Raw genomic sequence first — 25,288 nt, 5'->3', positions numbered from 1 at the left:
ACATAGCGCGCAGAAGCTTGGCACAGGAGCGCACAGGAGCTTGGCACAGCTATAGTACCAGTGGTATAGCCCATGCCCCGTGCATAGATATTTCGGGGCTCTGGTGATTACGGGATCCCAAATTACTTCTCCCTCCAAGTTGCTACGACTCAAAGAGGGAAACGTATTTAACGCCGCCTGTAATTTCAGCGCTGACAGGGTGAGCCGCCAAGCTGACCAGTGCCAAAATTAACGTGAACCTGAACTCATAACTTCCTGTCTGCTCTAAAAGATACGCAACAGCATAATAACCTGTAAAAATGTATTTGTTTGTTACAGCTGATACAAATCCTAAAATACATCTCCAGTGTTTCTACTTCCTACTTTCATGGAAGCACACATATTGTTAACATCCTGCACTTTCAAATGAGCTTATCTGCCGTGGCAGTTAGCTGACACAGGGGAGAGAAATTACAACTTGTGATTAGACACAGATGAGGTGGAATTAGACAGGCTAAACTCTCGAAACACATACATAGTGCATTTCTCTCTGTTTTCCTTCTGTCCTGTGCAAGAGTTCATGTCCACTTTAAATAGATGCCTTAGGCAGTGTATAGCATTACGAAACTATAAAAGCATGCACCTCTTTATGAAAGATAGTATTTACCAAGTAGTGTAAGCTGTGAGAAATACTCACCTAAAGTACGCACATACGCAGGTTTGTTTATGATTTCTCAGTCTTTAAATTTCAAAACTTGCTATAAGCTGACCACCATACAAGTGCAGGACTCTGGAAGGCAATAGTAACTTTATTGATATCATTATCAGATACACATCATCAGTGCAGGAACCTACCTGTACTGATTATGTGTGCCTGATATCAATAAAGTTACCATTTTCTCCACCTGCAATTGTTTATGTACTGCTTCTCTCCATTAGTAGTCAAGACAAATGTGCAACTCATCAATGGTTCCAGTAAAAAAACAAAAAAAACTCCACTTTTATTAAGCTTCGAGGCAGAACAGACCAAATGACTGACGCGTTTCAGACAGTGGAATGTCTTTACTAATAGCCGGCGATGAGTAAAGACACATCGCTTTCTTAAAGCGGAATATAACCCTGCATTTCAACTTTGCTCTAAAACATTATTTACAGCATATTATATGCAACCAGCATTTTTTTTTTTACTAGACTAGCATTGGAAGGGTTACACACAGAGCTTTAAAGTTCCGTGGAGAGAAATGCTGCCGCATCCGAAGTTTAGATAGATACATTTAAGTAAACACAATGTAACAAGTGTGGAATGTGACTCACGCTCTGACTGTGCAGGAGCCGGACACAGAGAGAGAGTGAGTCACATTCCTCACTTGTTACATTGTGTTTACTTAAATGTATCTATCTAAACTTCAGCTGCTGCAGCTTTCCTCTCTGCGGAACTGTAAAGCTCTGTGTGTAGCCCTTTCAATGCTGGTCTAGTAAAAAAAAATGCTGGTTGCATATAATATGCTGTAAATAATGTTTTAGAGCAAAGTTGAAATGCAGGGATATATTCCGCTTTAAACGAGTCAGACATTTTGTCTGTCCTGCCTTAAGGCAGGGAACACACTTGTCTTTCAGTTTTCTGCGCGCGTTTTCCTGCATACTTTTTGTGTCTCTATGCAGGAAAACGCGTACGTTTTTTCATAGCAGCTGATGTAATTGATACAAAAAACTGATAAAAAATGTGCAGTCATGATGCAGAATGTCAGTTTTTTTTCTGCGTGCGAACAAAATATTAAGTGTGTACTAGCCCATTGATTAACATGAGTTCTCAGTTTTTCTGTGCAGAAAACGCATATGAAAACAGTCAAGTGTGTTCCCTGCCTAAAGTTTAATAAAAGTGTATTTTTTTTTACTGGAGCCATTGATGAGTTGTGGATTTGTCTGGACTACTTGTACTGACTGCCTTGGTATGTTTGGGGAATGAGCTGTGCCATTCACATCATGAAGCTGTCTGCTTTCCTCCATTGCTATAATATACAGTAAGAAGCCTTCCTGCTCAGATGCTATGTGTTCACGCCCAAGCAATGAGGTTAGCCACTGTCAGTTGGTGCTTATTTTAGGTGAATTAGAGTCACTGATGAACATATATCATTGTCTCTACTCCTGAGCTTTTCCATGCACGCACCTTTACTAGCGCACGGTATACCTTATAAGGTCTGGCTACCTTTTAATGCAGACATTCTAAAATAAATAAACAGTGCAGTAAGCAAAAAGTAAAAGACCGTGCATACAGTGTAAGGCCATTTTCCCACTTGCTTCCAGATCACGTGCGGCAAGCGGGAGCACAATGTCCGCTCTGGAGCCCTTCCTGTGACGGCGGGAGTCGCGGGGGTATTGTTACACCACTGGGTTTGACAACTAGCATGGCAAAATTTACATACTCAGATGTCCAGTAGAGTATGGAACCCACTGTTGCCTGCAGCAGCCCCGAGTGTGATAACGTCCTGTGCTTAGAATGCAGCTTTACACACAACAGATTTACCATCAGCAGAAAAGTCAGTTTACAAACACTGATTCCTGACCGTTTGATAGTTTAATCAGATTCGTATCTATGAATGTACTTTTTTTTCCTACCTACAAACATAACATTTATTTACAGCACACTAGAAACAGAGTCTCTGGTCACGTGAACATTGCTCAGCCTCCACAGCAACAGCAAATCAAGGTAAAGACCAGAAGCCCCCTCTCCCCAGTCATCATAGCAGTTTAGTGAAATTGTATGGATTATCCTTCATGCAAAGCGTAGATGAGTTAGACAAAGAGAAGCTTGCCTCACTCCTGTCTCATTCCTCCATCCCTCATGGCACTGTTGTAATTAGATTTGTGAAAATGGTAAAAGGTCTCACTGTGGATGGCAACAGCTGTTGACATCATCGTGTTATACTGAATAATTTACTGCATTCATTTTACTTGCTAAAGAACAGCAGCCAGCGTTGTCTGGGCTCCTTGGCACTTAAACATTTCTCACTTCTGCTTTGGAAGGCTTCGTCCACTCAGTTTCCTCTCAGGTGAAAACAAAGTGTTGCGGCAACACCTTCCTTGCCAGAAACAAGCAGCAGAAGAAATGTTCCTTTGTAACGCTCTACCACAACCTATCCATCACCGTCTTTCTCCAAACTTGGTCATTTTCAAATGTACCCTCAAGACACACCTCTTCAGACAAGCTTATAATTTGTTATAGCTAGAATATAAAGGTCACTGGCTCATCTGCTAACCCATTTGTGTACCCCCCCCCCCCCCCCCGTGCCCCAGTGTCTCAAATCCACTACCTTCTAGATCTTAAGCTCGCAAGAGCAGGGATCTCCTCCTACTGTTTCCTGTTTCTGTGCAATATATCAAATGAACATTTGTCAGTACTGTTGATATTCAAACTACACATCACTTGCATGTATTGGTACAAGTGTGATTGGTTGTTCTGATTGTTCAGTATGCTAACTGTTCATTGTGCTCCTTGGGGCCCCTGCCCTGTTTTTGACACCATAACAAGTTACCTGCCCCTGGTGCTCTGCTCTCGTCTGTATCCTCTTCCACCACTGGACCTCCTATACACCTCCAGACTGAGGTCCGGGCCATCAGGTTACTTAACGACCCCACCAACCCCAGCAGTCGCTACTTCAGTCGTCTCCCTTCGGACCACCGCTAGAGATCTATCCCCACTAAAACCTCCAGACACATAAACACTTTCTTCCCCCAAGCTGTCCATCTACTGAACTCGGGCCACCGCCCTGCAAAATTCCCTAGTTTTGCATTGCTGTCTTAACTATGTTTGCATCTTCTTATGGACTGCCGTTGTAGTATGTTGTATCTTTTTGTATCTTTTATAGACTGTTATGTTTTTATAGACTTTTGTTATGTCTAAATGGCTTTTTTCTTATGTCCGGATGCCTGTGTATTTGTACTACAGTACTCCATGCCGTGTGTACCACAAACAAATCTGTCGTACTCGGTGTATAAATCTGATTCGGATCTAATGGAAAAGCACACTGGAACACAGGTAAATTGCTATGATGCCAAAAACTTTGCAGGGGCCCTGGCAAGCACAAGTCGGGGAGAGACCTGGAGGGGCTCAGCAGCACTTGGGGCAATTTCTCAAGTTGCCCCTATGGAAGTGCTGGCTCTGTGCAATGTTAAGTTATGATTAATCTAAGTACAGATGTTAAGACTTTTTTTTTTAAGGTGGGAAGCTGTTTTTTAGTGTTGAGTGTTGGGGTTTCTTTCAGCCCAATTTCCGGTTACCAATTTAAAAACGTGATAGATAACCTGAATTGGGAGAAATATGGAGGCTGCCATCTTTATTCTCTAATAAATGTCTGTGCTGATGCTCTGCCTCTAATACTTTAAAGGGAACCAGAGACGAAGCAGCCTCGTGTATTTTACCATATATATCAGTGGGAACATTAGAGAAAACCCCTACCTTGCTTTCTGTTTCATTCTGTACTGCACATCTTGCTTCTAATCAGCCCTGATAAAAGCCACTAAGCAATCAGTCTGGCTTTGCTCAGGAATATTTATAGCTGAGTCTGTCTTCTCTCATGCCTTTTCAAGGCCAAGCCTGCCCCCTGCTGGCTCTACTCAGAAATCATTATAGCTGAGTCATTATAGCAAAGCCAGACTGAATGCTCAGTCAGGGATTTTATCAGGGCTGATTAGAAGCAAGCTGAACAGTGCAGAATGAAACAGAAAGCATGGTAGGCATTTTCTCTAATGTTCCCACTGATATATATGGTAAAATACATGAGGGTGATTCGTCTCTGGTTCACTTTAAGTCACTGGCCCAGAATGAGCATTCAGATCAGATGCTTTAACTTTAGTCTGAATCCACTATCTGCATGCTCGCTACAGGTGTGTGACTCCAAAGCAACTAAACTCAGCATCACAGCCAGGCAACCGGCATTGTTTATAAGGGAATATAGAAGGCAACCTCTATATTCCTCACTTCAGGTTCCTTTTCACTAATGAGTTTCACGTTGGCCTTCTCACTTGCCTTTTTCACCTTTTTGAATCTGCCTGTCACTTTAATAAAGGTGAAAAATAGTTTTAATAACTTGTCATTCCCCGGACAGATGCAATTATATTGGAGCTGGCTGTAGCCTCATCACCCTCTGAGTGACTAAACACCATGCAGTGTACAAAGATCTCATCACAGCATACAGGGCAATCCCAATCTACCATTATTACAGACTGGCCAAGCATCTCTTCCAAGATCTGCACCACATAGAAGGACTATTATAATATTATATAAGGTTTTTCCTACCAGGTGAAATCATAAAGCGGGGTGTAAGGGTGCCCATACATTACACAATATTGTGGCCCGATTGACCTTCCAACTCAATAAGTTAACCACTTTGTCCTCCTTGACGTATAAAAACGTCAAGGAGGACAGGCGCGCTCCCGCGGCCGATCGCGCGCGTGCACGCGCACTCCCGACCACGGATTCGGTAGCCCAGGAATCAATGTATCGGGCTATGGTGCCGATCACTGATTCCTCTCCCCCGCTGAAAAAGCGACAGCTTCTCTCGGAAGCTACGCTTTTTCTGAGACTATGTCCCTCTAAGCGTACATTGTACGCTTAGAGTGACGTCATGTAAACAAACTCAAGGTTGCCATCTTGTGGCCAAAGAGTAAAACTACATCTAAAAGTAAAAAAAAAAATACATTACACACACTTTTCACTAAATAAAACATTATTTTCTTCCCCCCCTCCCAAAAATACCCACATAAAATGTTTAATAAAAAAAAAACAACAACATTACAATTAAAAAAAAACAACACATAAATATTTACCTAAGGGTTTAAACTATTTAAATATCTATGTAAAGATGAAATATTTCTATATATTTTTTTTTATAAGCTTGTAAATAGTGATGGATGCAAAACGGGAAAAATGCTCTTTTATTTCCAAATAAAATATTGTCGCCATACATTGTGATAGGGACATAATTTAAACGGTGAAATAACCGTGACAAAAGGGCAATTACAATACGTGGGTTTTAATTATGGAGGCATGTATTATTTTAAAACTATAATGGCCGAAAACTGAGAAATAATGAATTGTTTCCGTTTTTTTTTTATTCTTACTGTCAAAATGCATTTACAGTAAGGTAGCTCTTAGCAAAATGTACCCCCCAAAGAAAGCCTAATTGGTGGCGGAAAAAAACAAGATATAGATCAGTTCATTGTGATAAGTAGTGATAAAGTTATAGGCGAATGAATGGGAGGTAAACATTGCTCGGATGCATGAAGTGAAAACGACTGAGAGCTTAAGTGGTGAATAGAATTAGGAGAGAATCAGTGCTGCAATATGGCCACCCAATCGATCTTTCAAACAATTCACATCTGAAATCGGTCAAATTAATTGATCGGGAATGGTAGAAAAATCTTGGTGGCAAGGGCTTGTTGGGGTCCGCAGCCGTAACAGCGTTAAATATTGCGACAACCAACAGACCTGACAGACCCCCAGCCGATGCCCCCCTAAATGTAAAGTGTGTCCCAATACCCGCACCCCCTCTGCCTGTACTCAGCGTTTTAAAGATTTATCTCTCCTCCAATGGGACTTCTGGCTTCCTCTGATGTGCGCCGTCACCATGAGCACCTGTTCGCATGTCACAACATGTGCCGAGTTACGTGACACTGGAACACTCGGTTATGTCCATTACTGGAGGAGGCCCAGAGTAATGACAGCAGTAATGGGGGACTTAAAAACACTCAGCATGGGCATGGGGGGACACTTTACACTTGGGGCATCGCTCGACAGGTGGCGGCAGCTGGATAAATCCCAATAGATTTCATGCTGCAATCTATTGGAAATCACTGTGCAGTGTGTGGCCAAGCACTAGATCCCTCTCAAAACAGATTCAATCAGACAGCGAGCTATCTAGAGATGTATGGCACTGGCCAGCTTAAAGGAATACTATCGATACCCAAGTGTTCTAAAATCACAATGTACAAATAATGTCTAAGTAGCTGTGTAAACATTTTCCTACTTTTCATGTTAAATATCAGGGGCAAAAGCTGTAATTTATTGAGGGTAGGATTTAGCTATATTGGGACAAATCAATTGCAGAAGGGGTGTCTGCTTTAATGCACAGCCAGAGTTTCATATCAGACTACAGAAAGCAAATATCAAACATATCAAACTCTGAAAGCAAAAACAATATGAAAAAGCTGTGACAATTAGTTACATTTCCTCTGCTCTCTTCAGACACTTCAGTCAGAAGCACAGTACACAGGATCTGCAGCTGTTCTTTCTGTCACACACAGAGCTACACATTGGGCTTGATTCACAAAGCGGTGATAACTCAGTTATCACGCCTAAAAGACTTTAGGCGTGATAAGCGGTGCAAAGCTGAGTTATCACCGATTTGTGCTGCTCTTCGCGCGAGGCTCCCGCGCGCAAAGTTTTGCGCGCGTAGCGCACCGCGCTGCGCGCGCAAAGTCCCATAGGGCTCAATGGACGCTGCGCGCGAAGCACGGCACACTGTGCGCGCAGCGCGGTGCGCTACGCGCGCAAAACTTTGCGCGCGGGAGATCGCGCGAGTTTCTTCTTATCACGCCTAAACTGAGTTTAGGCGTGATAAAGGGCTTTTCACAGGCGTGCAAACACTTTGCACCGCTTTGTGAATCAAGCCCATAGAGTTAACTGATCAAGTGTGAGGGGAATTTCCCCTCTCCTCATGGCTCAGTCAGCCGTCAGTTTTGGCGTCAGTAAACTTTGAATGTATTTTGCTAACAGTAAACAAAGAAGTTGCTACTAAAATGTATACACCAGTACTTAGCAGCACTTTCCAAACAATTCCTGTGTCAATTGAAAAAAATATGTGAATCGATAGTATTCCTTTAACCATTTCAGTTGCACAGATGAGAATCTCACATCCGTGGCTGCTGCTACAGAGGTAAGACTCACGTGCATGCATGTTGTGGGGGTGTGCGCGGGATTACGATGGTCATGGAGACAGGGGTGGATTGGTGGCAGGGGACAGAAGTCCCCTGAGCCAATCCATGCTTGTGCAGTGAGAATTATTATTTTTTGTTTATTTATTTATTTATTTTTTTCAAAAACAGTGATCATTCTCAGTAAATGATGTAGGAGCAGCGGCGTGCTCGCGATTGTGCTGCCACTCGCTTCCACCGCTGATCGTTAGAGGGGAGATGAATGAATGGGAGCTCAATTCCCATTAATTAATCTAAGTCCCCCGTGTAAATGATCGCTGGCATCAATGAGATACCGTCATCATTTGTAACTAGGAAGTAGCACATCCATGTATTACTTCCTGTAATTCCTGTACTTCCTGTAAACGTATAGTACGCTAATAGGAAATGCATCTTGTGGCCAAATAGTACAATTACACTTACATATTAGAAAGTTCAGTCCCTAATGTATGTATGTCAAGAGGGTATACTGTATTACTGTTATTTTTTAAATTATGGGCTTGTAATAAGTGATGGATGTAAAAATGAAAAAAATGCACCTTTGATTCTAAATAAAATATTGTTTCCATACATTGTACTAGGGAAATAATTTAAATATTGCAATAAACAGGACAAATGGGAAAATAAAATGTGTGGGTTGTATTCACTGTAGCACATTTTATTTTAAGACTATAGTAGTTAAAACCTGAGAAATCATGGATTTTTTACATTGTTTTTCTTATTATTACCATTCAAATGCATTTATCATAAAAGAATTATTAGCAAAAAGTGCCACCCAAAGAAAGCCTAATTGGTGGCGAAAAAAACAAGGTATAAATCAGTTCATTGTAATGATAAAGTTATTGGGGAATGAACAGCACTCTGCTGAAATGTGAAAATTCCTCTTGTCCATGAACTGAAAACAACCCGTGGGCTGAAATGGATACATGTCTTATAACCTTTAACCACTTCAGCCTACAGGGTTGTTCATTTTTTGCATCTGAGCAACTTTCACCTCCCATTCATTTGCCAATAACTTTATCACTACTCATCACAATGAATTGATCTATAACTTGTTTTTTCAGCCACCAAATAGGCTTTCTTTGGGTGATACATTTTGCTAAGAATTATTTTATTCTAAATCCATTTAACTGGAATATTAAGAAAGAAATGGAAAACATATCATTATTTCTCAGTTTGTGGCCATTATAGTTTGAAATTAATGCTACCATAATTAAAACCCATGTATTTTAATTTTACAGATCCTCCTCTGCTGGTCTATCCCCTATGAAGGGTCTCAACCATCAATTTAAAGCCAGAATTATACATTATCTGATTGGCTGGCTGCAGTCAAACGACACAGAACACCAAACAACTCTAATGAAACCATGGCATGTTACATAAACAGTCAATTCCAAGAATCACTTGATGTATCACTCTGAAGACCAATATCAGGAAGCTATGGAGGAAACCTCAGCACAAAACAATTTACTTTAATTGCTTTTTAGCTCTTGTCCGGCTACTGCGTTCAGCTTTCCTATTAATAAAGGATTTAACTCCACAAAGCAGTACTTTCATTTGTATGACACATATATCATAGCAACAAATAAACAGAGCTGAAGCTACAGCACCTGGATTATTTTCCAAACACTTCCGTCAGCACCAAGGGGACAATGTGCAAACATCTCTAGATTTCCCTACGTATTACCTGGCTCCATCCAGTAAAGTGCTGAGATCATGCAAAGCAAGGCAGGGATGGGCTTGGGAGACCTCTTTCTCCAACTGTAGCAAGGAGGTGAGAAGTCAGCTAAACAATGTTTTTATTAGTCTTCACGTAATTGCTTAACATTATGCCGGCATTTTGCTGTGGGTGCATATTCCAATTTAAATTGCTCAGCCCCTGCGGGATCTGATCTCACATTCCTAGAGATAGTCTTGGGGCAGTAAATGAGAGCACAGGGACTGGAGATCCTGTTGCAAAGTATGCTGTCTGTATATAGCGCAATGTTATCATTCAGTTCTGGTGGAAGACAAGCATTATATGTACAATTTTAGAAGCAGACTAGATAAACCCTTACCTTCCTAAGAGGATACGTTCAACCTTGTAACAGCACTGCCTTGTAGCTGTATGCTAATAGATGATATGCCCGATATGTTAATATACTTTTTATGTAAATGATAAGTGTTTCATATTATGTTATGTTAAAAGGCTAAATCCATATATACATGATAATTAATATGAACAGAAACTAAAGGGAAAATTAAGTGAAAATTCCACTTTAAATTGTGAATGCAGAATGCAACACAGGGCTTTAGCATACGTTAATGAAGGGTGCCTGGAAAAGCTGATAGTAAGATACGGGCTCATAAAATAAAAAAAAATGCTACCTGATCCGGGGGACTGAAGAGATCAGTGGCGGCCGCCAAAACCGCCACTCCTGTGGGCTGCACTGGCCCAGTTTCACTTTTTGTGACCTCTAGATCACGATGCTGCAAGGAGAGAGATTTCTCTCAGTGTGCAGGAAGGAGGCAGGTGAGTGGCAGGAGGCACGGCCAGGGAGAGACAGCTGCCCAATGGCATCTCTGGGAAAGCCTGCAGGAACGCCCCTGGCTGGTGTTTTGAGCAGGAAACCCCTCTCCTTTATTTACTACTACTTATAATTTCGGGGAAGGGGAGCTATAGCGTGGCAGTGGCGGGGGGCAGAGAGCAGCAGTGTGGAGACACAAAGGCATGTCATGAGGCAGAGAACATGCCTCTGTGTCCCATCTGTCTCCCAAGGAACTGCCCCCCCCCCATCCCCTATGCAGAGAGCCCAACAGAGCGTACATTGTACATCTCCCCACCGGGATCTAGCCACATGCTTTAAAGCGGAATATAACCCTGCATTTGGCTGATGGTGTAATGGTTAAGGGCTCTGCCTCTGACATGGGAGACCAGGGTTCGAATCTCGGCTCTGCCTGTTCAGTAAGCCAGCACTAATTCAGTAGGAGACTTTTGGCAAGTCTCCCTTACACTGCTACTGCCAATAGAGCGCGCCCTAGTGGCTGCTGCTCTGCTCTGGCGCTTTGAGTCCGCAAGGAGAAAAGCGCAATATAAATGTTATTTGTCTTGTCATTATTTGTCATTTCAACTTTGCTCTAAGACATTATTTACAGTATATTATATGCAACCAGCATTTTTTTCCTTACTAGACCAGCATTGGAAGGGTTACACAGGGCTTTAAGGTTCCTGGACAGAACTGCAGACGCATCCGAAGCTGACATAGATACATTTTGTTCACATAAATGTATCTAAGTGTGGCATGTGACTCACTCTCTCTGACTGAGAAGGAGCTGGAGGACAGCCAAAGATTGTGTAACATTTATCACTTGTTACATTCTATTTAGTTAAATGTATCTATCTGAACTTCTGCATATCTCTCCACGGAACTTTAAACCTCTGTGTTTAACCCTTCCAATGCTGGTCTAGTAAAATTAAATGCTGGTTGCATATAATATGCTGTAAATAATGTTTTAGAGCAAAGTTGAAATGCAGGGTTATATTCCGCTTTAAGTCCTCCAGGAGGGTGGTCTATCTCTATCTAAGACTAGAGATAGGGAGTCGGAGGACACTGAAAAGGCAGGCTGCTGCGGCTGGATCACAGCGAGGTCAGTAACTAAGAACTCCTCTGCACACTCTGCATCTGGCCTCCTAACAATATCCATAAGTGTAGCTCAGGGTTACTGCTAATTGCAGTGAAAAGTGATGAGCTACACTCGGTAATACTACCAACGGGGTTTTAAAGGAAACCCATGATGATAGCAATGTGGTGACTGGCACCTTTAAAAAATAATGCCAGCTGCCTGGTCAGCATGCTGACCTTAGTGTTTAAAGAGACTCTGTAACAACATTTTCAGCCTTATTTCTTCTATCCTGTAAGTTCCTATACCCACAAAGTTAGTGGGAGATGGAAGGTCCTCAAAAATGATTTTCAGGTACTTGGAGATAAACTTAAAGCAAGGACCTCCAAGGTGGTGTTCTCTGAAATACTGCCAGTGCCACGCGCTACATCTGAGAGACAGAGGGAGCTTAGGGAGTTAAATAAGTGGCTGAGAAATTGGTGTAGGAAGGAAGGGTTTGGGTTCCTGGAGAACTGGGCAGACTTTGCAGTCGGCTACAGGTTCTACAGCAGGGATGGGCTGCACCTTAATGGGGAGGGTGCAGCTGCATTGGGGGAGAAGATGGCTAAACGGTTGGAGGAGATTTTAAACTAGGATCTGGGGGGAGGCGGGAGGATAAAGTCTCAATATGTAGACAAGATAAGGTAAAAAGACAGTGGGAGCCTAACATTATGGGGGGTGGAGAGGGGGGTGGGGACAGTGTAAAGATTAAGGAGGTTGGTAAAACTTCAAGTAGCCCATTTCGTGTAAACAAAATTGGTAAATGTGTTGGTAAAAATATAAAGTGCATGGTAACCAATGCTCGGAGCCTTGCAAATAAAATAGGCGAACTAGAGTTCATTCTGAATGACAAAGGCTATGACATTGTGGGAATAACCAAGACATGGATGGATGAAAGCCATGACTGGATAGATAATTTAAAAGGATACAATGTGTTTAGGAGGGATAGAACCGGGAAAAAAGGTGGAGGGGTTTGTCTCTTTGTTAAGAATTCTTTTACAGCTGTCCTCAACGATGAGATGGAGGAAGATTGCGAAGATGTGGAGTCCGTTTGGGTAAATATTCATGGTGGAAATAAAAGTTGCCAATTGCTTATTGGGGTATGCCACAGACCACCTCTTATTAATGAAGCTGCAGAACTGCGATTACTACAGTAGATTGAAAAAGCTGCAAGTAAAAATGAGGTCATAATTATGGGCGACTTCAACTTTCCAGACATTGACTGGGGTATTGAGGCTACCCATTCTGGTAAAAGCAGCAGATTTCTGGCAGCACTACAGGACAATTACTTGACTCAAATGGTAACGGAACCAACTAGGGGGAATGCGTTACTGGATCTGATCATTTCTAATAGACCAGATAATGTATCAAAAGTGCAGGTTCAAGAACATTTGGGAAATAGTGATCACAACATGATAACGTTTGATCTGGTGACTGATAGGCCACGGGGCAGCGGGACCACTAAAACTATGAATTTTAGAAAAGCAAAGTTCAATCAAATTAGGCAGGCACTAAGTTTGGTGAACTGGGATAATGTACTACAAGGGAAGGACACTGAAGGGAAATGGCAAGCTTTTAAACGTATTCTCAATCAATATTGTAGTATGTATATCCCATATGGAAACAAAATGTCTAGGAATAAAAAAAGGCCTCTATGGATGAATAGAAAGGTTAGGGATAAAATGAAGAGGAAAAAGAATGCCTATAAGGTCCTAAAACAGGAGGGGACTGAGGCTGCACTAAGCAATTATAAGGAGTGCAATAAAAATTGTAAAAAAGCAATTAGGCTGGCAAAGATCGAAGCTGAAAATCAAATCGCTAGGGATATCAAATCTAACCCAAAAAAGTTTTACAAGTACATCAACTCTAAAAAAATAAAGGTTGACTGTATAGGAATCCTAAAGGATGAGGGTGGGAACTCAATGGTGGATGACCAAGGTAAAGCAGAGTTATTAAATGCTTTCTTTGCTTCTGTCTTCACAAAGGAAACAGCACTGTTGCAAATTACAGAGGCAGAAGAGTCTCAATCTTCTAACTGTAATATTAAATACTTAACGCAGGAAGAAGTAAAGGCAAGACTAAATAAATTAAAAATAGACAAGGCACCTGGCCCGGATGGCATGCATCCTCGGGTCCTAAGAGAATTAAGTTCAGTTATAGCTAAGCCCCTTTATCTTATCTTTTGTGACTCTCTTGCAACTAGCAGAGTCCCAGTGGATTGGCGTACAGCCCACGTTTTCCCATTAATTAAGAAGGGCAAAAAATCTGATCCAGGAAATTATAGACCTGTAAGCTTAACATCAGTTGTATGCAAACTATTTGAGGGGTTACTAAGAGATACTATACATGACTTCATAGTAGAAAATAATCTTATTTCTCAGCATCAACATGGGTTTACTAAAGACAGGTCCTGTTTGACTAACATGCTCAGCTTTTATGAGGTAGTGAATGCTAATATGGATATTGGGAATGCTGTAGATGTGATATACTTGGACTTTGCAAAGGCCTTCGACACTGTTCCCCACAGAAGTCTGGTGCAAAAGTTGAGGATGCAAGGACTGGGGAAGAGTTTGTGTGCATGGATAGGGAACTGGCTAATGGACAGAAAACAAAGAGTTGTGGTCAATGGATCGTACTCAAAATGGGAGATTGTTAGCAGTGGGGTCCCACAGGGGTCTGTACTGGGTCCAGTGCTCTTCAATTTATTTATTAATGACCTAGTAGATGCAGTAGTGAGCAATGTTGCTATTTTAGCAGATGATACAAAATTGTGCAGAATCATCAACTCTCAGGAAGATAGTGTCATATTGCAACAGGATCTGGATAGGATGGCTATATGGGCACATACATGGCAGATGAAATTCAACGTTGACAAATGTAAAGTCATGCATTTTGGTCGTACCAATGGTTCTAGCACCATACAAAATAAATGGGATACAGTTGGGAACATCAAACTTGGAGAAGGACTTAGGAGTACTCATCGACAACAAGTTAAATAATCATACTCAATGCCAAGCCGCTGCAGCTAAAGCGAACAAAATTTTGGGATGCATTAAAAGGGAAATAAAAACTTGAGATGCTAGCATAATATTGCCCCTGTTTAACGCTCTAGTAAGGCCACATCTGGAATATGGAATTCAGTTCTGGGCACCACATTACAAAAAAGATATTGCAGTTTTAGAGCAGGTGCAGAGACGAGCTACAAAATTGATACGTGGGATGGAAGGTCTCGCTTACCAAGAAAGGTTAGATAAACTGGGTTTATTTAGTCTAGAGAAAAGACGCCTTAGAGGAGATCTAATTAACATGTATAAATACATCAGAGGGCAATATAATAGCTTGGCGGATGAGCTTTTTGTCCCTAGGCCTTCTCAAAGGACTAGAGGACATGAGATGCGCATGGAGGAAAAACGTTTTAGCCATTTATTTAGGAAAGGGTTCTTTACAGTAAGAGTGATTAAGATGTGGAATGCATTGCCACAGGAAGTCGTTATGGCAAACTCTATACCTGCATTTAAAGGGGGCTTAGATGCTTTCCTTGCGTTGAAAGACATCCATGGCTACAATTACTAGGTTATGCCTAATGATGTTGATCCAGGGATTTTATCTGATTGCCATCTGGAGTCAGGAAGGAATTTTTCCCTTTTGGAGCTAATTGGACCATGCCTTGTGGGTTTTTTTTCGCCTTCCTCTGGATCAACAGGGGTATGTGGGGGACGGGCTGGAGTTGTACTTTGTACTGGTTGAACTCGATGGACGTATATCTTTTTTCAACCAAAATAACTATGTAACTATGTAACTATGTTCTAATGTGGTCTGGATTACTGCAGCCTTTTCTAGTTGCACTGTCTCTGTAATATATCTTATCTTCTTTTCTTTCTCAAACTTTGTTGACCCAGGGAGGAATGGGCTGCCTCTGCTGTAATGAATACAAGTTATGCACGCCCCCCTGCAGGCATCGGGCATGATTCACAAAGGGTTTTCACCTGTTTTTCTCTGTTTTCACCTCATCTATGTTACATTTTTAAGCTCCCAAAAGGTGCGTACACACGCACTACTACAGAGAACGACGGGTCTGTCAGACCCTCCCGTATCATTCAGAAACAGCTTTATCAGTCTGCAGACAGACTGTACACACGCACTACTGTCGGAAGAACGACCGCCCAGCAGGAGGGTCTGACGAACCCGTCGTTCTCTGTAGTAGTGCGTGTGTACTCACCTATAGAGTAAAAATATAATATAATTAAGGAAAGAAAAGTAATATTGAAATGACGTGAATCAGGAACAACTTACTTTGAGTGATTATTTTGCTTGTAAATGTGCTAAAAGGTTATCTTTAGCACTTAGGTGCTAAATAAGTCATTTACCACAAGTTTTGTGAATAGAGCCCATTGTGTGCTTTGTTTACTCCTCAGTCTCCGCCCTCAGTTTCTAATGCAGTTTGTGAGGCTGAGGGGGGAGGGAGCTGCCTGTCAGAAACTGTGAGAATCCCAGACTGGAATGCAGATAATTCACTATGTAATGAAAACTTGTAGTATACTATAGCATGATATATATATATATATATATATATATATATATATATATATATATATATATATACATATATATATATATATATATATATATATATATATATATATATATATATATATATATATATATATATATATATATATATATATACACACACACACACACACACATATATATATATATACATATATATATATATATATATATATATACATATGTTACGGCCAAAACCAGAAATCGTCCAATTCTAGAATTGGCCAGCCGTTTCTAGAACTGGCCGATTTGACGTCGGCCAAAGTCCAAAATGCTGGGAATTTCTGACATTGGCCGGCCAGTTCTAGAAACGGCCAAAGTCAGTCGGCCAAAGTCCAAAACACACAGATCCCAGAACATCCTGGGTCCTGTCCAGCACCATGAATGGCACTCGGAACCTCCTCTCTGCTCTGAAAGATACACAACAGCATAATACCCTTCACAGGAAAAAAAAAACGTTCTTTGTCACAGCGAATACACAATCCTGCAACAAATCAGCAGCGTGTCTACTTCTTGACGAAAGTAGACAAATTTATCATCCTGCGCTTTGAAATTAGCTGCTCTGCCGCGGCAGTCGAGTGACACAGGGGAGAGATCAAATTACAGTGGTGATTAGTGATGGCTGGGTGCGCTTCTCTAGGCGCTTTGCATGGCTGGGGGCTTTTCTGGGTGCTTTGCATGGCTGGGGATGCTTTGCATGGCTGGGGGGGGGGCTTCGCTGGGTGCGTTGCATGGCGGGGGGGGGGGCTTCACTGGGCACTTTGCTTTGCTGGGGGTGCTTTGCATGGCTGGGGGGGCTTCAATGCGCACTTTGCATGGCTGGGGTGCTTCACTGAGCACTTTGCATTGCTGGGGGTGCTTTGAATGGCGGGGGGGCTGCGCACTTTGCATGGCTGGGGTGCTTCACTAGGTGCTTTGCATGGCTGGGGGGGGGGGGGCTTCACTGCGCACTTTGCATTGCTGGGGGTGCTTTGCATGGCAGGGGGGGGCTGCGCACTTTGCATGGCTGGGGTGCTTCACTAGGTGCTTTGCATGGCTGGGGGGGGGGGCTGCGCACTTTGCATTGCTGGGGGTGCTTTGCATGGCTGGAGGGGGGGGGCGCTTTTCTGTGTGCTTTGATTGGCTGGGAGGGGGGCTTTCGTGTGCGCCGGGAGAGTTGCCTGCTGTGCGCCTACTCAGAGACCTCAGATAAGGGCGAAGAGGCGGGGAGAAGCGGAGAGAGGCAGAGTAGCGCGCACGCTACCTGCCCGGACCTGTACACTTCACATGCGGAAGTGCCAAATGACTGCCGCTTCCGCACTGAAGTGTTCACATCCTGCGGGTGACTTGTGTGCTTTGCCTCTCTCCGCCTCTTCGGTCCGGTCGCCCTGATCTGAGGTTTGATTAGTGCAGGCAGCGGGGGAGAGCCGAGGCAGCAGGACTTCGGGACTTGGCCGGCCACATACAGCCACAACGAGTTCTGGCTGGCCAAAGTCCGAAATGAGGGTACATTTCTCACATTGGCCGCATCAGCCGGCCACTTCTCGTTTTGACCGGCCAGAACCCGAAGTGGCCAGACTTCGGGTTCTGGCCGTAACATATATATAAACCACAAACATCACTTCCTAGTTAGCGGCCATGTTTGTTGTTTGTAAACACTGCCTAAAACTGGCGATTAAAGGGAACCAGAGAGGAACGGGGGGTGAAAAAAGGAAAAGATTTCATACATACCTGGGGCTTCTTCCAGCCCCATAAGCCTGAATCGCTCCCACGCCGCCATCCTCAGCTTCCTGGATCCGCCGGTACCGGGCCCGTCACTTCCGGCGGACGCGGCCAATTGTCCGCATCACAGGGGCTCCCTCCATACACGTACGCATGCGGCTGCGCAGTAGGCAACCACATGCGTATCTGTATGGAGAGAGCACCCTGTGATGCGGAGAATTGGCCGCGTCCGCCGGCCGACTCGCCGTCTCGCGGCAATGACGGGACCCGGAGGCGGCAGATCCAGGCAGCGGAGGACGGCGGCATGGGAGCGATCCGTGCGTATGGGGCTGGAGGAAGCCCCAGGTATGTATGTGTCATCCTCTCTGGTTCCCTTTAAAAGCCAGGATCGCGGGGGGAGCGGCTGAAACGGCAAAGAGGGATCCAGGAGATCACAGTGGTTGGTATGTTTTTTTATTGTACAAATCGGACAGTACAGATTCTCTTTAACCACTTGAGGACCACAGTCTTTCTACCCCTTAAGGACCGGCCACTTTTTTTCCATTCAGACCACTGCAGCTTTCACGGTTTATTGCTCGCTCATACAACCTACCACCTAAATGAATTTTGGCTCCTTTTCTTGTCACTAATAAAGCTTTCTTTTGGTGCTATTTGATTGCTCCTGCGATTTTTACTTTTTATTATATTCATCAAAAAAGACATGAATTTTGGCAAAAAAATGATTTTTTTAACTTTCTGTGCTGACAATTTTCAAATAAAGTAAAATTTCTGTATACATGCAGCGCGAAAAATGTGGACAAACATGTTTTTGATTAAAAAAAAAACCATTCAGTGTATATTTATTGGTTTGGGTAAAAGTTATAGCGTTTACAAACTATGGTGCAAAAAGTGAATTTTGCCATTTTCAAGCATCTATGACTTTTCTGACCCCCTGTCATGTTTCATGAGGGGCTAGAATTCCAGGATAGTATAAATACCCCCCAAATGACCCCATTTTGGAAAGAAGACATCCCAAAGTATTCACTGAGAGGCATAGTGAGTTCATAGAAGATATTATTCTTTGTCACAAGTAAGCGGAAAATGACACTTTGTGACAAAAAAAAGAAAAAAAAAAAGAATCCATTTCTTCTAACTTGCGACAAAAAAAAAATGAAATCTGCCACGGACTCACCATGCCCCTCTCTGAATACCTTGAAGTGTCTACTTTCCAAAATGGGGTCATTTGTGGGGTGTGTTTACTGTCCTCGCATTTTGGGGGGTGCTAATTTGTAAGCACCCCTGTAAAGCCTAAAGGTGCTCATTGGACTTTGGGCCCCTTAGCGCAGTTAGGCTGCAAAAAAGTGCCACATATGTGGTATTGCCGTACTCAAGAGAAGTAGTAGAATGTGTTTTGGGGTGTATTTTTACACATACCCATGCTGGGTGGGAGAAATATCTCTGTAAATGACAATTTTTTCATTTTTTTTACACACAATTGTCCATTTACAGAGTTATTTCTCCCACCCAGCATGGGTATGTGTAAAAATACACCCCAAAACACATTGTACTACTTCTCCCGAGTACGGCGATACCACATGTGTGGCACTTTTTTGCACCCTAACTGCGCTAAAGGGCCCAAAGTCCAATGAGTACCTTTAGGATTTCACAAGTCATTTTGCGGAATTTGATTTCCAGACTACTCCTCACGGTTTAGGGCCCCTAAAATGCCAGGGCAGTATAGGAACCCCACAAATGACCCCATTTTAGAAAGAAGACACCCCAAGGTATTCCGTTAGGAGTATGGTGAGTTCATAGAAGATTTTATTTTTTGTCAAAAGTTAGCGGAAAATTGATTTTTATTGTTTTTTTCACAAAGTGTCATTTTCCACTAACTTGTGACAAAAAATAAAATCTTCTATAAACTCACCATACTACTAATGGAATACCTTGGGGTGTCTTCTTTCTAAAATGGGGTCATTTGTGGGGTTCCTATACTGCCCTGGCATTTTAGGGGCCCTAAACCGTGAGGAGTAGTCTGGAAATCAAATTCCGCAAAATGACCTGTGAAATCCTAAAGGTACTCATTGGACTTTGGGCCCTTTAGCGCAGTTAGGGTGCAAAAAAGTGCCACACATGTGGTATCGCCGTACTCGGGAGAAGTAGTACAATGTGTTTTGGGGTGTATTTTTACACATACCCATGCTGGGTGGGAGAAATAACTCTGTAAATGGACAATTGTGTGTAAAAAAATCAAAAGATTGTCATTTACAGAGGTATTTCTCCCACCCAGCATGAGTATGTGTAAAAATACACCCCAAAACACATTGTACTACTTCTCCCGAGTATGGCAATACCACATGTGTGGCACTTTTTTGCACCCTAACTGCGCTAAAGGGCCCAAAGTCCAATGAGTACCTTTAGGATTTCACAGGTCATTTTGCGAAATTTGATTTCCAGACTACTCCTCACGGTTTAGGGCCCCTAAAATGCCAGTTCAGTATAGGAACCCCACAAATGACCCCATTTTAGAAAGAAGACACCCCAAGGTATTCCGTTAGGAGTATGGTGAGTTCATAGAAGATTTTATTTTTTGTCAAAAGTTAGTGGAAAATGACACTTTGTGAAAAAAACAATAAAAATCAATTTTCCGCTAACTTTTGACAAAAAATAAAATCTTCTATGAACTCACCATACTCCTAACGGAATACCTTTGGGTGTCTTCTTTCTAGAATGGGGTCATTTGTGGGGTTACTATACTGCCCTGGCATTTTAGGGGCCCTAAACCGTGAGGAGTAGTCTTGAAACCAAATGTCGCAAAATGACCTGTGAAATCCTAAAGGTACTCATTGGACTTTGGGCCCCTTAGCGTACTTAGGGTGTAAAAAAGTGCCACACATGTGGTACCGCCGTACTCAGGAGAAGTAGTATAATGTGTTTTGGGGTGTATTTTTACACATACTCATGCTAAGTGGGAGAAATATCTTTGTAAATGACAATTGTTTGATTTGTTTTACACACAATTGACCATTTACATAGAAATTTCTCCCACCCAGCATGGGTATGTGTAAAAATACACCCCAAAACACATTACACTACTTTTCCTGAGTACGGCGGTACCACATGTGTGACACTTTTTTGCAGCCTAGGTGCGCTAAGGGGCCCAACGTCCTATTCACGGGTCATTTTGAGGCATTTGTTTTCTAGACTACTCCTCGCGGTTTAGGGCCCCTAAAATGCCAGGGCAGTATAGGAACCCCACAAGTGACCCCATTTTAGAAAGAAGACACCCCAAGGTATTCCGTTAGGTGTATGGCGAGTTCATAGAAGATTTTATTTTTTGTCACAAGTTAGTGAAAAATGACACTTTGTGAAAAAAAACCAATAAAAATCAATTTCCGCTAACTTTTGACAAAAAATAAAATCTTCTATGAACTCGTCATACACCTAACAGAATACCTTGGGGTGTCTTTTTTTCTAAAATGGGGTCACTTGTGGGGTTCCTATACCGCCCTGGCATTTTACGGGCCCAAAACCGTGAGTAGTCTGGAAACCAAATGTCTCAAAATGACTGTTCAGGGGTATAAGCATCTGCAAATTTTGATGACAGGTGGTCTATGAGGGGGCGAATTTTGTGGAACCGGTCATAAGCAGGGTGGCCTTTTAGATGACAGGTTGTATTGGGCCTGATCTGATGGATAGGAGTGCTAGGGGGGTGACAGGAGGTGATTGATGGGTGTCTCAGGGGGTGGTTAGAGGGGAAAATAGATGCAATCAATGCACTGGGGAGGTGATCGGAAGGGGGTCTGAGGGGGATCTGAGGGTTTGGCCGAGTGATCAGGAGCCCACACGGGGCAAATTAGGGCCTGATCTGATGGGTAGGTGTGCTAGGGGGTGACAGGAGGTGATTGATGGGTGTCTCAAGGTGTGATTAGAGGGGGGAATAGATGCAAGCAATGCACTGGCGAGGTGATCAGGGCTGGGGTCTGAGGGCATTCTGAGGGTGTGGGCGGGTGATTGAGTGCCCTAGGGGCAGATAGGGGTCTAATCTGATAGGTAGCAGTGACAGGGGGTGATTGATGGGTAATTAGTGGGTGTTTAGGGTAGAGAACAGATGTGAACACTGCACTTGGGAGGTGATCGGACGTCGGATCTGCGGGCGATCTATTGGTGTGGGTGGGTGATCAGATTGCCCGCAAGGGGCAGGTTAGGGGCTGATTGATGGGTGGCAGTGACAGCGGGTGATTGATGGGTGGCAGTGACAGGGGGTGATTGATGGGTGATTGATAGGTGATTGACAGGTGATCAGTGGGTTATTACAGGGAAGGACAGATGTAAATAATGCCCTGGCGAATTGATAAGGGGGGGTCTGAGGGCAATCTGAGCGTGTAGGCGGGTGATTGGGTGCCCGCAAGGGGCAGATTAGGGTCTGATCTGATGGGTAACAGTGACAGGTGGTGATAGGGGGTGATTGATGGGTAATTAGTGGGTGTTTAGAGGAGAGAATAGATGGAAACACTGCGCTTGGGTGGTGATCTGATGTCGGATCTGCGGGCGATCTATTGGTGTGGGTGGGTGATCAGTTTGCCCGCAAGGGGCAGGTTAGGGGCTGATTGATGGGTGGTAGTGACAGGGGTGATTGATGGGTGGCAGTGACAGGGGGTGATTGACAGGTGATTGACAGGTGATCAGTGGGTTATTACAGGGAAGGACAGATGTAAATAATGCCCTGGCGAATTGATAAGGGGGGGTCTGAGGGCAATCTGAGCGTGTAGGCGGGTGATTGGGTGCCCGCAAGGGGCAGATTAGGGTCTGATCTGATGGGTAACAGTGACAGGTGGTGATAGGGGGTGATTGATGGGTAATTAGTGGGTGTTTAGAGGAGAGAATAGATGGAAACACTGCGCTTGGGTGGTGATCTGATGTCGGATCTGCGGGCGATCTATTGGTGTGGGTGGGTGATCAGTTTGCCCGCAAGGGCGGGTTAGGGGCTGATTGTTGGGTGGCAGTGACAGGGGGTGATTGATGGGTGATAGGTGATTGGCAGGTGATTGACAGGTGATCAGTGGGTTATTACAGGGAAGGACAGATGTAATTAATGCACTGGTGAATTGATAAGGGGGGGGGTCTGAGGGCAATCTGAGCGTGTGGGCGGGTGATTGGGTGCCCGCAAGGGGCAGCTTAGGGTCTGATCTGATAGGTAACAGTGACAGGTGGTGATAGGGGGTGATTGATGGGTGATTGATGGGTAATTAGTGGGTGTTTAGAGAAGATAACAGATGTAAACAATACATTTGGGAGGTAATCTGACGGCGGGTTTGCGGGCGATCTAATGGTGTGGGTGGGTGATCAGATTGCCCGCAAGGGGCAGGTTAGGGGCTGATTGATGGGTGGCAGTGACAGGGGGTGACAGGGGGTGATTGATGGGTGATAGGTGATTGGCAGGTGATTGACAGGTGATCAGTGGGTTATTACAGGGAAGAACAGATGTAATTAATGCACTGGCGAATTGATAAGGGGGGGTCAGAGGGCAATCTGAGCGTGTTGGCGGGTGATTGGGTGCCCGCAAGGGGCAGATTAGGGTCTGATCTGATAGGTAAAAGTGACAGGTGGTGATAGGGGGTGATTGATGGGTGATTGATGGGTAATTAGTGGGTGTTTAGAGGAGAGAATAGATGTAAACAATGGATTTGGGAGGTGATCTGATGTCGGATCTGCGGGCGATCTATTGGTGTGGGTGGGTGATCAGATTGCCCGCAAGGGGCAGGTTAGGGGCTGATTGTTGGGTGGCAGTGACAGGGGGTGATTGATGGGTGATTGATGGGTGATTGATGGGTGATTGACGGGTGATTGACAGGTTATCAGGGAAGATAGATGCATACAGTACACAGGGGGGGGGGGTCTGGGGGGGGGGGGTCTGGGGAGAATCTGAGGGGTGGGGGGTGATCAGGAGGGGGCAGGGGGCAGGGGGGGGGATAAAAAAAAAATAGCGTTGACAGATAGTGACAGGGAGTGATTGATGGGTTATTAGGGGGGGTGATTGGGTGCAAACAGGGGTCTGGGGGGTGGGCAGGGGGGGGTCTGAGGGGTGCTGTGGGCGATCAGTGGGCGGGGGGGGGCAGATCAGTGTGTTTGGGTGCAGACTAGGGTGGCTGCAGCCTGCCCTGGTGGTCCCTCGGACACTGGGATCACCAGGGCAGGAGGCAGCCTGTATAATACACTTTGTATACATTACAAAGTGTATTATACACTTTGTAGCGGCGATCGCGGGGTTAACATCCCGCCGGCGCTTCCGTATGGCCGGCGGGATGTTACGGCGGGTGGGCGGAGCCAGTTGCCGGGGGAAGCGCGCGTCATCAATGACGCGATCGCTCCCCCGGCATGCCTAAAGGACGCGCCGCCTGAAGGCGTATTGCGGTCCTTTAGGCGTCCACTTTGCCGCCGCCCATGGGCTGTGGGCGGTCGGCAAGTGGTTAAAGTCACTCAGTGGAGCCAAAGTCACAACATCTTAGTTGCAAACTAACGCTAGGTATTGATTCAGTCAGTATTAGAAAGAGCATTTTTAGCATTTTTTACACTGGAATATAAAGTAGATGACAGTCATCATATCTATCTTACTAAATTTGAATATGATTTTTAAACATTTATGACATGTGCTAGTGTTATTTTGACTTAAATTTAAAATCTTACCCATCAGTACAATTTGGATGGCACGGACGGCATTCTCTGTCCTCATCAGCATATTTGAAGATAAAGCTGTGCGCTCCTTGAAGTCCTTCAGGACATTTCTCCACGCAGTTGGGGCCATCTTTGAAATTGGTACATTTGGCACAGTGTTCTGGACCCTGAAATATTCATGATGGTTAGTTCTCCTAAATCAACAACTCCAACTACCAAGTACGGTATAAGTGGCTGTATAGAGTACTGGTGAAAGGCACTTCCTTTAAGAAGAACAGAGTTTGAATCTTGTCTGTTCCTATTCAGCAAGGCAGTACCTATTCAGTAAGGAGTCCTTGGGCAAGACTCACTAACACTGCAGGGTGGTCTATTGAGCACTCACTTCGTAGCTGTATCTCTCAAGTGCTTTGATACAGGAGAAAAGAGCTATAAAAATGTTAGCATTATTATTATAACATTAGCATCACAATAACAAGGGTACTAAACTTTCAAATTAGATATTGGTTTTCAAATCTACTTTTCATCCCTGAACTTAAAAGGAAACCAGAGATGAAAAGTAAAAAAAAAAAAAATCATACATACCTGGGGCTTCCTCCAACTCCCTCCAGCCTGATCGCTCCCTCGGCACTGTCCTCCGGCCCTCCTGGATATTTGGTAAGGGGTCCCTGTATCTTGGCCAGTCTGGGCTTACTGCGCATGCACTGCCCGGTCGCCAGGAGCTTTCTGCAGCTGCACTGCGCATGCGCTGACTGCCCGCGACTGGCCGAAAATACAG

At 43.9% G+C, this 25,288-nt stretch overlaps 1 protein-coding gene across 5 annotated transcripts in view; it reads right to left on the bottom strand.

The window, feature by feature from the left end:
• The window catches only part of ERBB4 (erb-b2 receptor tyrosine kinase 4), a 1,342,090-nt gene that overhangs the window by 321,674 nt on the left and 995,128 nt on the right, over positions 1-25,288 (bottom strand). For all 5 annotated transcript variants that reach the window (XM_068245390.1, XM_068245391.1, XM_068245392.1 and 2 more), the window contains one exon: positions 24,526-24,680. In XM_068245390.1, the coding sequence (XP_068101491.1) occupies positions 24,526-24,680 (155 nt within the window). The remainder of the gene's footprint in view (positions 1-24,525; positions 24,681-25,288) is intronic.

Source organism: Hyperolius riggenbachi, chromosome 7 (genome assembly GCF_040937935.1).
Source record: "Hyperolius riggenbachi isolate aHypRig1 chromosome 7, aHypRig1.pri, whole genome shotgun sequence".
In the NCBI taxonomy this organism is placed as follows: domain Eukaryota; kingdom Metazoa; phylum Chordata; class Amphibia; order Anura; family Hyperoliidae; genus Hyperolius; species Hyperolius riggenbachi.
This window is presented reverse-complemented; position numbering and strand designations above follow the sequence as displayed.